We start from the raw sequence: 13,892 nt of genomic DNA on the forward strand, positions 1-13,892 counted from the left end.
AAATCTCTCCACCTGGACACTTCAGTCACGCAGTGCAAACCGTGTAATTTTATGCTGGATGTATTCCAGGCGAGCCAACAGCCGTGACGATATGGGCCACCACACCACGGATGAGTATTTCACCACAGACCAAACTAAGCAGCAGTACAACAACGCGCGCAAGCTTCTTTAAAATGCCAACTAGCAGATTGCCCTTAGCGACGATGTGATCTAGCTGGACATTTAAGCTCAACTTATCGTCAAGGAGCACTCCTAGATCTCTGACGCAGCTTTTACGGATAAAGGGCAGTGTCGTTAATTATATACGTGCAGATTAAGGGATTACGCTTTCTGGCAAACGTAGCCACAACGCACTTATCGACGCATATCTCCAAGCCATTCGTAAAGCACCAGGATTTGAACGCACTGAAAGCATTCTCAATATTAGCATCATTCGCGTACAAATAAGCGTCATCCGCGTAAAGCAGGTGGCTATCAGGAGGAAGCACACGTGTGACATCGTTCAAGAATATTACGAAGAGAAGCGGACTAAGGTTGCTCCCTTGTGGCACTCCTGAAGACCTGTTGATACATCGAGAGATTTGGTCCCCCATTTTCACACGATACGAACGTTCGGTGAGGTAAGACCGCATCCAGTTCAGCATGTGTCCCGGAAGACCAAGAACCTAAAACTTGGCGAGCAGCAACGAATGCTGAGCACTGTCAAAAGCTGCCTTGATGTCTGTATAAATCAGATCGATTTGAAGGCCTATATTGATGGTCCTGTGGCAGATACTGACAAACTCAACCAGATTGGTGGAAGTCGAACGCTTGGGGACAAACCTGAGCGTTTTGCGTTGGCGCAATGTTTAGTCAGTCATTCCACGTCATCCTCCCAGTTCAATCTGGGCCTACTACGCCTCCTCTGTCCGTGTGGACGGCCTAAAAGGACTTTCTGAGCCTAGCCTTCGGAGCTTGGCGAGCCTAATTTGCTGCACGACGGTGAGGACGTCATACAGTTCGTACAGCTCTTCGTTTTAGGGGCTCCTCCATTGTCCTTCCACACATACGGGGCCAACGATCCTTCTGAGCATCTTCCACTCAAACGCGGCTAAGAGGGCTTCGTCTGTTTTGGACAGGGTTCATGTCTCAGAGGCGTATGTGAGTACTGGGACTATAAAGGTGCAATAAAGTCCCAGCTTCAACCATCGCGACAGGTTTTTTGAGGTGAGATGTTTGTGACAAAAATTCACAACAATAAAATGGTTAAATATTTCATATTTTGAATAGTTTTCAGCAACATTTGTAAAAAGTTTTATTTATTTGCAATTTAAAACCATTAGTGACAAAATTTGTACTGCAGTTGGAGGAAGAAATATTAGTGTACATTTTTTTATTCTTAAAACTAAATGCTGTTCCTTCATTTGACGTCCTCACATTTCCTTTATGAAGACCGTGTTTGACATGATTGCTTGAAATGGTTGCGAAAATTAAGCTACAAATTGTGTAAATGTGACCAATGAGTGTTCAAAATCAATATAATATGTTCCATATTGCTTCTCTAGAAGACATTAATTCTACATGGCGTGAACCAGAAAAAAAACTCCACCTGCTTAAGGGACATGCTTCCCTTTCAGTGGCAAGACCAATACTGTCCACTCTTTGGCCTTTCAATGATAAGAAAAAGGATAAAATCTGCGATTGTATCTTGTGTACGCAATGTATCCGCACGGTATAAGAATTTTCAATGACGGCACTACCGAAATAAGAATTTTATAGAGTCAACGAGGGTATTTTTGGGCCTATTTTACAAAAGGTAAAGACTTATCGGGTTGAAAGTAATAGGCTCTTTCCAACCCAAAGTTGAAAAACCGTCTCAGGATGGTTTATTTTATGTTCCGTGTGTTTGTGTTTTTTAGTGTGTTTTTGTTTCTCCATTTCTTCTAAGCAGCACGATTGGATTGCAATATCGAAGAAACAAGTTTGACTCCACCTCAAACGGTAAGACGCAGAACGCCATGAAAGAAGTTTTTTACACGTACATAAATAAGTTGCCAATACCGATGACCACATTATTCCTACGCTCGAAAGGATGTGTCACCGCAGCATCGTTGATCTACGATGAAAAGAAAGTTCATCGTTTCCTGGCTCGCAAATATCCATTTTTCCTGCAGGTCATCGTCAACGGTTAGAGGGCGGGTTCGCTTTCGTCCACCGTTTCGGAAAGCCAAGATCTGGATTTGCGATAAACTTTGCGACCGAATCTCTTTTGGTGCTGAGCACCGGTTGATAGCATCCAGCGCAGTGATCCCCGTCGTCAATCCGGATATCAGAGCTGCTTTATCAGGTCCACTGGCTAGGTTACGCTTTTTTTATGTGAAAGTGTGTGTTTGTGTGTGGTTACTTCACGACATGTCATAAAAAAGGAAATCGAATGTCGCAAAAAAAGACCTTAACTCTCTACCTGTAACGTGTGGGAAAGGTCACAAAACATAATCTCAGATTTCCGAGCGGAGGTTCCTTTTTACCGGATAGGTTTTTTTTTGTGTGCTGGTTCCTCGGAACTTGTGTGACATCGGTGACAGTGTGGACAGTAGTGTTGACTTTCGGTTTTAGACTAGTCACGGTCAACAATGATTTGGATGCGGAAGCTCATTTTATCAGTCAAACAGTGCCGGTATTGATGGGCGCTCTGTAATTAGCGTTGAAGCAGGACAATATTAGTAGGACCTTTTTCTGCCTTTAAGAAGAATTAGATTTAATAGTATGAAAGAAACATTAGACTTGCATAGTCTTGTTTCTTTATCTAAAAATATTAAAATAAACCATTAGTGAACTAGGGTAAGCGTACCAATTATGGACGAGTTTGTACACCGTTTTCACAAAAACAACGATTGTGACAAAACTGTTAAACCAAAATCAACAAACAAAAGTTTATTTCGTAGACACATATTTTACATATTCGACGTATTTTCCCGTTTACATTTTGTAATTTGAGCAAGTATCACGAAAGTTGCAGCCATCTTCCTAAACCCTTCCGATATAGCAATTGTTGTGCTAGTCAAATATCACATTTATAATCATTTTCTCTGTAAACCTTGAACTTAAACCAAAAGAATAATTCTTTTTAGGAATTGTCATATGCTAATGTCAACCAAAAATAATAAAAACACATTTTTCAAAGATTTTAAAATTATGGTTTTGAGCGACAAATTTTGGTTCGATTTGATACAAAATGACAGCAATTTGTGCAGTCAGTTAAGAATGCTGGCAATGTGCTTTTTTCAATTTTAGTGCATAAAATATACTAAATTAAAATCTTTTGTCTTGGCTTGACTGATCAAGCTTTGACATTTAATATGGCTGCTCAAGCTGCCAGCATGAGCATAGCACGTTACATTAGGTGCTCTCGGTTTCCCTTGCACCAAATGTTGTGCTGCTTTTAAAATCGATCAAAAAAATAGTTATCATTGTATAATTATCGAAAACGGTGTTGTTTGAGTTTAAATGAATGATAAACGAATTTTCAAAACCATGTTTCAGTGATTGTGCCCTTTAGTTTTAATATAAATTTAAACAAAAAAAAAATCATTTCTTAACAAACCTGGTAAGGTATGGATGACTTTTTGAGAGCGAGAATGAAAATCGCGATTTATCGTAATTTATGCTTCTTAAATATATGAAATTAATGAAATTATTAGCAAACATGGTAGATTATGTTAATAAATTAATTTGGGACAGCAAATCGCTAAGGTTTTGCTATATTTTCCATTTTTCCGATGATAGCACAACAAGTGGTGCCAGCACAACAACCCAATTACCCACAATACGGTACAATATTATTATTGTGGGTATTACCCACAATAGGGTACACTTACCCTATTTTATGACATTTTTGAATTAACAGCACGTGGGTTTTTGCTTAATTTTATGATTTTAAGATGCAATTTTACACACTGTCTGAACAGCAACTGTCTGATGTGTGCTCCAAAATGTGTGTTTGAAATACACTGATAAAATTGAATTCATAATCGAAAGCGAGAGAGCTTTGCCAGAGAGATGGCAACAAACGTTCCCGATACGAGCGTGAAGAACACACTTTGCAGCTTCAATCACTTGCATCGGTTGGTCGTAGTCTGTGATAATGTTTCGAAGTATGCGATGAAACGATGCGATGAGAAGAAAAAAATCAATCAAAGCAACCATCACCGTTCACCGTCAAAACATCCACCGCCTTACTGCTATCCACCGCGACTGGGGCTTTGTGGGGCGCGGAAAAACTTTCAACAACATCATGAAAAATTCGCAGAACGCCGGTCCTTGCGTGCCGATTCCAACGAACCGCCAGCTCACCATCAGTCTCATCGGCTCGATAATCCGCTTTGCGATCGAAGTGCCGCAAGTCCTTCGGCGGCGTGAGAATCTTTCGCCCGATAAGTTGCTTTTCCTGCTTCTGCCGATCGTCCGGAACCTTGGTAAGCTAATCGACCGCATCCGACACAGCTCATCTGTCGCGGGCAGGAACGCATCCAACGGTTCCGGTCGCTTTGCACCGTCCCGGGGCGACCGGTGCTGTCCGCATGCATCGAATGCCGCCGGTACCTCGAACCGGTTTCGCGCTGACAATGGAACTGCACTGCCACCACCGAGAACGGTGGCCGCAACTGCCACCAACGCAATGTGGCAAGCGAGACAGCAAGTCAGTGCTCCGCTCAATCTACAACGGCAACGTCAGCAACAGCAACCGTGCAGCATGACGTCGATGCTAATGAGCGACGAAGATGACGAGTCCAGCGTTGGGATTGAGATGCATCGCGGCGAATCTCCGGCCCTGCCCGGTCCTCGGCGGCAGGTTCTAAGGCAGAAGGATGGTAATTACGCGATTCGCGAGACCACAGATACGCGCGGCGCTGACGGCACGTTTCAGCGTATTACCAAAACCATCAGCGGCCCGGACGTGATGATACTGACGAACATTACGAGCCAGCTGTCGGAGCTGCCGACGCTGATGCCAAGAGCGATCGTGCGCGACTCGGTGAGACCAGCGGAAAAGTAGGTGTGAATCCCGATGCTGGCAATGAACAGGTTGCTTGTTAGTGGTGTGGAATGGAAGCTTTCCACTGTGAATCTACAATCAAATTAAACAAAGGTAAATGAACTTATGCGAATGAATGTTTAAAATCTTTAATCCTACAATATACCGCTGCTAGCAATATGCTAGTAAAAACGGTGTGGGATAAAGCTTTAATAAACCAGACCTACTTCAAACGAGTAGAGGCAACGCTTCCCTGTAGGAATATAATAATTTTAATTCTTTCTAATGTATCCTTTCCAGGAAAATCAATTTACAGCCCCACACACTGGAAAACATCCGCGATGGCTTCTTCCAAATTTTTTACCGAGCTTTTTACCCAGTAAAGAAGTTAGCTTGCCAAATCAAATCGATTCCGAGCGCCAGAACACAAACATTACGAGCAACGAGCAGACCGTTATTACATTAAGCATGTGCCGAAGATTAATGGCGTTGTTTGTGGCCTGTAGAGTATACTTCGGGTTGTGCAGATCCATCGTCGTTAGCTCTTCAAATTCTACGCGTGTGTGTGTGTGTGTCTTACACCGTTCACTCACCCTGACATTTACCACCAACAAATCGCACACCTTCGAACCGGTCGCTTTGCTTTGGATTTCGATTTTTCCGTTTCCCGGATTCCGGTTTTGCCGGTTCTGCTCGGCTTAACATTCGAACGGAAACTAATAAATTAGCTCTTCCGTAACAGTTGTTAGCCAGCTGACCATGTCTGGCAATTTCTGAGATGCTCTCCTTGGGGATTGAATTTAGATGTTTTTTTGCTTCTTTCGTTTGCTGGTTTCTTCGCCACTTTCCGACCCGATCTCGTTAAGACAATGAAATTTTTCGTTTTCCTGAAAATTAAAGTTATGGTGATGCTTCTGTGCACCCACATGATATTGGGAGTTTGAAACCAACAAACGAACAAGAAAATTGTAAAAGGATAGCGGAAAGTTTGAAGTGATGTTACTTAGCAAAGAGAGAAAATTACATGAAAAATCCTCATGAGATATCTCCAGCAGAACGAAATCAATATTGCTTTTAAAAAAGAGATTGCAAACAGGCTTGGATTGTTGGAAAAATTTTGGGTTGTTTGCATGTAATTTGTAACAAAGTATTTATTTATGATGGTGCGTCAGGTCTTCTCACTTGGCATTACCGGGGTTCAAATCCCATCCGGACCATTCCCCCGTAGTGAAGACTGGCTGTCCAACTATTTGGTATCAACAAGTCTAGTAAAACATTTGATGAGTAGGTCGGTTAGACCAAGTAGGTTCTTGAGCCAAGAAGAATTAAAATATGGAATATTTCATAAGATGATAGCAAATTTGTATCTTTTAGTTTTTTGATTGCTGTGAAGCACTAGCACATCTACCTGTTGGTGTAAAATGGATCAAAATGATAGACAGCTTAAGATAGTTACTTTCAAATATTAGATTTCAGTAGTACTTAGTGTGCTATAACACTAACGGAGACGAAGAGAGGAAAGAATTCTTTAAATAAAAACGTCAGGATGTGCCTGAAAAAATGGCCGAAACAGGGCTTTAGAAACTCACCTCCAAATATTTTTTTTTAGAGTATCTATTAATATTTAATTTTTAAATAAATAAATTACTATGAATAACAATTTTAATATTTAATTTTTAATTATGAACCTTTCAATGAAGGACTTCATATATTATAGTCAGTAAAATGCTAATTGATTCTTAGGAGTCTTATTCCAAGCAAATCTTGTGGTTCTTTTTTGTATAGTTGAAAAGAAAAAAGGCTGCCAGTAATGTGTGTTTTGTGTTAAGAATTCCGTAATGCCTGTATCGTCCAGGCGTGTTTTTTTTGTAACCAATGTGTAATTTGCGGGCCCAGTGCTTTCCGTTTAAATGCGTGGATGAATTTTTGTCTTTACTTAACATTTTTCGTCGTAATACAATTTTCCTAGTTACAATACGGTGATAAGCTGTAATATTACAATATAAATTAGCAATTTTCTTATTCTCAATTGTTACCTTCAAAAGCAATACAACCATTACAAACATCTTAAAACGTTAGGATATCTTTTTTTATCGTTCAATTTGTGTTTAGATCAGTCACTAAAACACTTCATATTATAAACAAATATTTAAACAACTGTCCAGGCTTGTACAAATGTGTTTTGAAGGATGAAATAACTTCCATGCGAACAATGTTGCAACACATAGACAAGTTTATCCATCAGTTTTGTAGTGTTCTAATAAGGCTATCAACGTCCAAACCCTGCCTTGGTTTGAGATCAACTAGGTGGACGAAGAAGAAGAAAATAATATGCTTCATCTTTATAAATTAAAGTTATAATTGATTTCGCTTCTTGATAATCAAATAAGGATCACATAAGTACGTTTATGAGGAAAGCTTCACAAGTCCCTGTTGTTGATGCTGACGATGGAGGCGCCCAGTACTTTGTAATAACCACACTGAAGCTAATAATTAACCAAAAACATAATTTTTATAAAATTGTATAGTTTAGCAATACGGCAACGTCCTTGATTATGAAAAACATAATTGGGAGTTCTTTTATTCATGTTTGTACAACCTCGCATAAAATGGAGCATATTTGCTCATGTACAAACAACCTTTGTTTGCTGATTAATCAAATTTCAAAGGAATTTCGAAAACCTTAGTTGAGTTTAACATTTATTATTCCTTTTCATATTTCTATCAGAACTGATGGTTGCAGTAACAGTTGTATCTTATTTGATGTAGTTTTGAGTTTTTATTAGCCAACGCACACAATAAATAAACAACTGAAAACACAATTAAAACTAAAAACATATTTGTTACTTTATCATTATTGATCTGAGAAACCCATAACAAGGTACAAAATATATGGTACTACAATTAAAAGTTCACTCCAATTTTCCGAACAACATCCCAGTTAAGAACAAAATGATGTTTCTAACTACTTTATCCCGAAAACCTGATAAAGATTCAAATTCATTTCTAAGTGCAATTCGTAGTAGAAAAATGTTTGAAATTAATTGAGAAGGCAGAAGTTTTGGGCGACATTGGGTTGACCAACATGTTTTGCTACTTAGCATACAATACAAGCGAAGTAACATAAGCCCATCGCCTCATTTTGCTATAGTAATCGGGCTCTTATTTTAGCTGAGGTCAAATATGTTTTTTAAAATTCAAATTCGTTTTCGCATGCATGCTGTGCTTTCGATTCAATCGCCACTACATTCAAATCAAACCTTGTAATTAAGCGTATGGTACGACGATACAAAACATGGTGACAGTGTGTGCGAAAGGAATGACTTCACTCGGCAACCCAAACCCAACCAATGAGCCACCAACAGGAAGAGTGTAACTAACCAATCAGTTGATTGATCGACATGACAACGCTCCGTTCGTCCATCAGTTCCGTGGGTGATTGATTTACAGCACCGATGCCGTACCGATGCTTTCGCTCACGAAACCAACCGTCATTCATTTTGGTGGTGGCCACAGGATCAAAGGGATTCAACGGGGAAGGAAATCAAAGGGTTCACAAGACTAAGGGGGAGAAAACAAATCTCGCCTCAAACTAAACTTTAAACATAAGTATGTCTCTAAATGTGTAAAGGGCGACGTAATGGTTGGGGTGTAGGATTTAATGGTCGGATTCCGGTTAGTGGTTACACTCTTTCTCTCTCTCTCTCTCTCTCTTTCACTCTTTTTCTGTGCGGTGGCCGCTGTTGTCTATCTAGCTAAGGCGGAGAAAGGTGTAATGGCGTGGGTAAACATGAAAGCTCATCACCCAAACCACTGCCGGAAACTGGAATCAAAACAGTTTCACTTAGTGAAGATAACAGTGAAATAATTGTATTTGTCTTGGGAAAATCCGTTTTCTTCAGGGTCAGTAAATCTCACGGCGCGCCTTAGATTCACCGGCGCCAATGAAGAGCTATATAGTGCCACGGTGGGAATCCGCAATTTTTGTTTTTTCTTCTCGCCCTTTTGCGTTGCTTTCATAGTCTCGCTTTTCCGTCCTAATACCATCTACACGATAAATCTTTTCAACCCCAACCTCTAACACACACACACCCCGTAACGGGCCAATTCGCTTCGATACATCATCATTCGTGGTGCGCGGTAATGATGTCTTGTGGAGGGAAAACTTTTGTTTTCCAAACATTTCTTTCTTACAAGCCCCTGGGGTATTTCTAGTGCCGCAAGGCAAAGAAACGCCTAAAACAAAACTGCTCAACACGGCTCGTGTTGTAAGCCGTCTGCGAAGGAAAACTCCTGGTGGAATTGCACCGTACGCTGGTGACAGTATAAATATTTTTTCCCTCCAGCCCTTATCGGAACTTTCACCCGCTTGATTACGTCAGTGGCATTTTTTTTTGGTTCTCTTTCACCTCCTGTACTCTTTAAGTGGTTATTTTGGCTCGTCTTTTGTTACACAAAAATAGCAAGCATCGTGTTCGAGGCACGGTCCTTAGCTCCAAACACAGCCGCTCTGGGTCTGATCAGTTAAGAACTAATCGTACCGTCGGGTTTGCTGGTTTGCCATTCGCAGGAAAATCATTACCGAACAAGAGAAGCTCATCAGAAGCATCCAGCACATTCGTACACGAGTTCATAAACTACCCACCAGTGCGATTAGTGTTGACATCCGACAACCACAACCGTGGGGGAGGTCGTCCAATCTATCAACAATATTTTGTTCCGTGTCTGACTCGACAGCACGGGACAGCGATTTCTATGTCGTCAATTAATTAATTATTTGATTAGTATGATTGCTTTTGCCAATCGAAGTGAAAAAATTGCCCGATTCAATCTCGAATCACTCGGCTAAGCTGCAGCTAATGTTCACCGGCCGCCACTGGCTTTACACAACAATCACCGGAATCGGGCGCTGCGTTGCGGTACACAGGCTACCCAATCTTGAGCGCTTTATTACGCATCTCTGGCTGGAATCATTACAACAAATTGAATAATAGGCACTGGGTGGGCAATGGGCGCCAGTACATTGCTGCGTAGGCTGTTCCTTTTTTGTGTTGGTGATCCGGTGTGATTTTTGTTTTTTTGTTGTTGTGTCCTCAGAGAAGAGCTCGATCCATATAAAAGCTTGACTGGGGTGCGTCCGCACAAAGGACGTGGTAATGGACTAGTAAACAATGTTGATAATACACGAGAAATCTAATTGACGTAGCAAATGAGCATTCGAGATCGGTGGGAAAGCATGTGACACTGAAACCGATACGGCTTAGCTGGTCAAGAGCGAAGGCCCGCGTGAATGAAAGTGAATGGCTCAACGATACTGAACCGTTGCTCGACATAAACAAACGAATTCTATTGCTGTGCGTTGTTGTAATTGCAAATTTGTGAGCTCACTCTTCTTCTGGAAACCATAATCAGCAGAAGGAAAAAGAATTGTGCTTTCTTTATGATTTTTGTGTCCTTTTTTCGTCATGAGGCTAAATTTTTTTTTATAAAAGCAAACACGCTTTATTAACGGATGCATCGTAACAAAAAATAGTTTTTGGGTGGAAATCAGTTTCAAGATGAGTTGGTACTGTTTTAACCAGTTTAAGAGTGAACCCTCAGGATTGAGCCCGTCGCGTAGACATAGTCAAGTCGCCACTCCGTTTCCAGGAAACACGGTCTAAGGCTGCAGTCCTCCAACAAGTTTGAGTCCACTTGATCCATCCAGCTGTGTTCCTCTACGCTTTGTGCCGAACGGGTCGCTGACGAGCACCTTTCTGGTGGAGCATGAGTATCATTCCGGCTTTAACTACTCTCAGGATATCAGCACTAAACAGCTCAGCTAGCCCTGCTCAACAACACAGCCAAAGATAGTCCTTTGCACCCGCCGTTCAAAAATGGCGAGTGCATTGGCGTCCTCCGTCAGCATAGTCCAAGACTCGTCCCCTTTAGGGGACTACCGGACGTATCAAGGTGCGGTAAATCGTACATTTCGCGTGTTGTTGAAGTCTTCTGCATCACAGGAGTTTGTGGAGTCCGTAGTTGGCTCGATTCCCTTGAACAATGCGCCATCGGATTTCGCTGCTTACGTTGTTGTCCGAAGTTACGATCGTAACAAGGTAGCAGAACTCCTCTACCACCTCGAGTTCGTCGCCGTCAACTGATACTCTGGTTCCGAGTTGGGCTCTATCACGATCAGAGCCTGTGGCGAGCATGTATTTTGTCTTCGTCGCTTTGATTCCAATTTAAATTCTATTGACCCCGCGTTTCAGTAGGGCGTACGTCTCGCACACCGCCGCAGCTGTTCGTCTGATGATGTCGATGTCATCCGCGAAACCAAGAGATTAGAGAGATCAGATGAAAATCGTGCTTCGGATGTCATAGCTCGCGCTTTGCATGACACCCTCCATAGCGATGTTGAACAACAAATAAGGGAATTCGTTCCCTAGCCTCAGACCCCGGTGAGATTCGTGCGATAATCAACCAATTGTTTATTTTTTTAAATAATTGGATGGGTGGTTTTAAGTATTTTATTATTTGTTCATTTAAGTTGAACATTCGCCGTTCTTCTTGATCTTTTTTTTGCAAATTTTTCTAGGTATTTCCTACTCGTTTTTTTAGCTTATCACTCGATCTGATTATTTTATCGTGATTTTTCCTTAAATATCGTTCGTTACTACTATAACTGCTATAAAAAAGGAGACACTCTTGTTCCCCTGTCACAGTGTACTAGTCCAATCCAGTTTTAAGGCTTTGTTTTTGGTCCCGGGAGAGTTTGGTGGGTTCAGCCGACTCTAGCAGCAAAAATTCATTACTCACTATGGTGAGAAGTCCCTGTTCACTATAGTGAGAAGCAAGATTTTGCTCTCAACAAACTTACCTGGCCAAACTTTTACTACCACTGCTGGACTGATTAAAGAACACAGTACGCAAGCAAATAATTGTGCAAATAAATAATTTGTGTACTAGAAACAAGCCGATTTACAAGCCGATGCTGCGAAACAGATGGTATTTGACAACTAAGGAAAACCGCTTTTAGTTTAAAATCTCAGACTATGGAAACAATTATTTATTTTAATATTAAACATTTGAATTTTCTTCTGTTTAAGAGGGTTATATCAAAATGGAGCAATGATTGATTCAGAGAAGGTTGGACGAAGGAAAACATGTTTGGAACTAATCTTGCGAATTAAAATGCAAATGCTAGTGAATTAAAATAACTGCTGTGGAAAACAACAGCCTCAAATTATTATAAACCATTAAATCTCAACCAATCTAGGTCCCGTCAGCATTTCAACCAAATTACTTCTTGTCTATCAATTCTGTACGCTTGACGTCACAACAGATATATTTTTGATAGAACCCTTTTAACCGGCCGAACTTTATCAGCTCGCAAGTACAGCTGGATAGGGTTAAGCGATTTGTAGCGAATCTGTTCGCCGTGTATGGTGTTTGCCCGTTGTAATATTCATCTTTCATCTCCACCGTGCTGCGGTATTGCGCTTCTAGACATAAAAAACCCGGATACTTTGAAATCAAGAAGTTTCTTTGAAAGAAGAGAGAAAGCGGAACAGAAGCGAAGAGAATGAAGACAGGCAATGAAATCTCGCCCTTACAAAAAAAAAGCCTGCTGCAACGACACTCTGCCCACATTTTCAAATCCGAATAATTGCGAAAATTCTTGATTTCGTTCTGAAATTCCTGAACGTTGGCAACAGCTCGTGATGGGGATCACAGCCATCAGGCGGTTGGATGCGCCCGGCGGGCCCCGATGGAAAGCAATTTCGAGGGTTCAAAGTTATGCCAACTTTTACCTCCGGGCTGTGGGAAATGTTAGCGATGGAAAACAATACAACAGCGCCACACTCACCCGGCCCGGTCGACCCATCATACCCCAGCAGCATGCCGATCGACCAACATAAACAAACAGCGGGATCGCTCCGCAGGCTGTGCACCGCCGACTCTGGGTGAAATCGATCAATCGTGAAAATTTTTTGACGATGTAAGCCGTACGGCATGAGCGGTAAAATGTGAAGACGAAACGCCAAGAAATGGAAAAAAGGGATTTCATAAATCCTTCTTGCATTGCCAGTCATATGTAAAGTTTCCATTTTTGTGGCACAACACGAAACCGTTTGAAGTATTGTTTCACTGTTACATTGGTGCTTTAACCGAGCCAGTTTTACGAAGTGACGCACTTTATTGTGTCTGGCATTGTAGCTCTGAGTTGGGTGAGGTAAATTTTACTGAATTTATGGCATCGTTAACAGTTTGAGCGTATGTCTTGCAGTTATGAGCATGTAGTTTACGCTTCAAGAAGATTATTTATTAGAGAAAGTTAATATTTGAATCAAAATAAATATTTGAAACAAAATTTTACCATTTAAAAAAAAAACAGTTATCAAAAGATCTATGACTTTCTTTTATAATAAAAAAATAAAAAAAGTGGTCAATGAAATTAGTGAAGTGAAAATTGAAGTGAAGTGGAAAACAGAGGTAAACCACGCTCTGTTTTCCACGTGAATTTGATGGTTCTCTAGGCGCCGTTGTACATCCATCGATTTGCAGTTGTTGGCTGTTGTATTCCAAACAGAGTTTCTCAGGTCATAAAATAAGTGTCTCCATGATTAAGACGATCCGCGATTATCACAGCACGTACAATTCGACCAATCCGTTTTGTTGTTCAATCTAAAATCGCACACTGTCCCAAGCATGGAGACACCCGCTCTATAACCTGAGACACACTGTACAGCGATGTGTTCCTTCTGGACACTCGAAAATGTACGCTTATGACGTAAGAGCCTTTTTTAATTCTAGCAAGACGATTAAATGGATTACGTTTCTGAGGATTAAATATGCTATACTGACAATAAGATGAGATTTGAGATAATCCCTAATA

At 41.0% G+C, this 13,892-nt stretch overlaps 1 protein-coding gene across 1 annotated transcript; it reads left to right on the forward strand.

The window, feature by feature from the left end:
• Nucleotides 1–4,167: 4,167 nt before the first annotated feature.
• Nucleotides 4,168–5,035, forward strand: LOC126563412 (uncharacterized). Its single transcript, XM_050220053.1, has one exon. It carries the CDS (start codon nt 4,274–4,276, stop codon nt 5,033–5,035), a length of 762 nt encoding a protein of 253 aa, XP_050076010.1. The 5' UTR covers nt 4,168–4,273.
• The last annotated feature ends 8,857 nt before the right edge of the window (nt 5,036–13,892 follow it).

The sequence above is a fragment of the Anopheles maculipalpis genome, chromosome 3RL, assembly GCF_943734695.1.
Source record: "Anopheles maculipalpis chromosome 3RL, idAnoMacuDA_375_x, whole genome shotgun sequence".
Taxonomy (NCBI): domain Eukaryota; kingdom Metazoa; phylum Arthropoda; class Insecta; order Diptera; family Culicidae; genus Anopheles; species Anopheles maculipalpis.

Bases quoted from the DNA above. Each gene is read 5' to 3' on its own strand.
- LOC126563412 (XM_050220053.1), top strand. From the start codon at position 4,274: ATGAAAAATTCGCAGAACGCCGGTCCTTGCGTGCCGATTCCAACGAAC.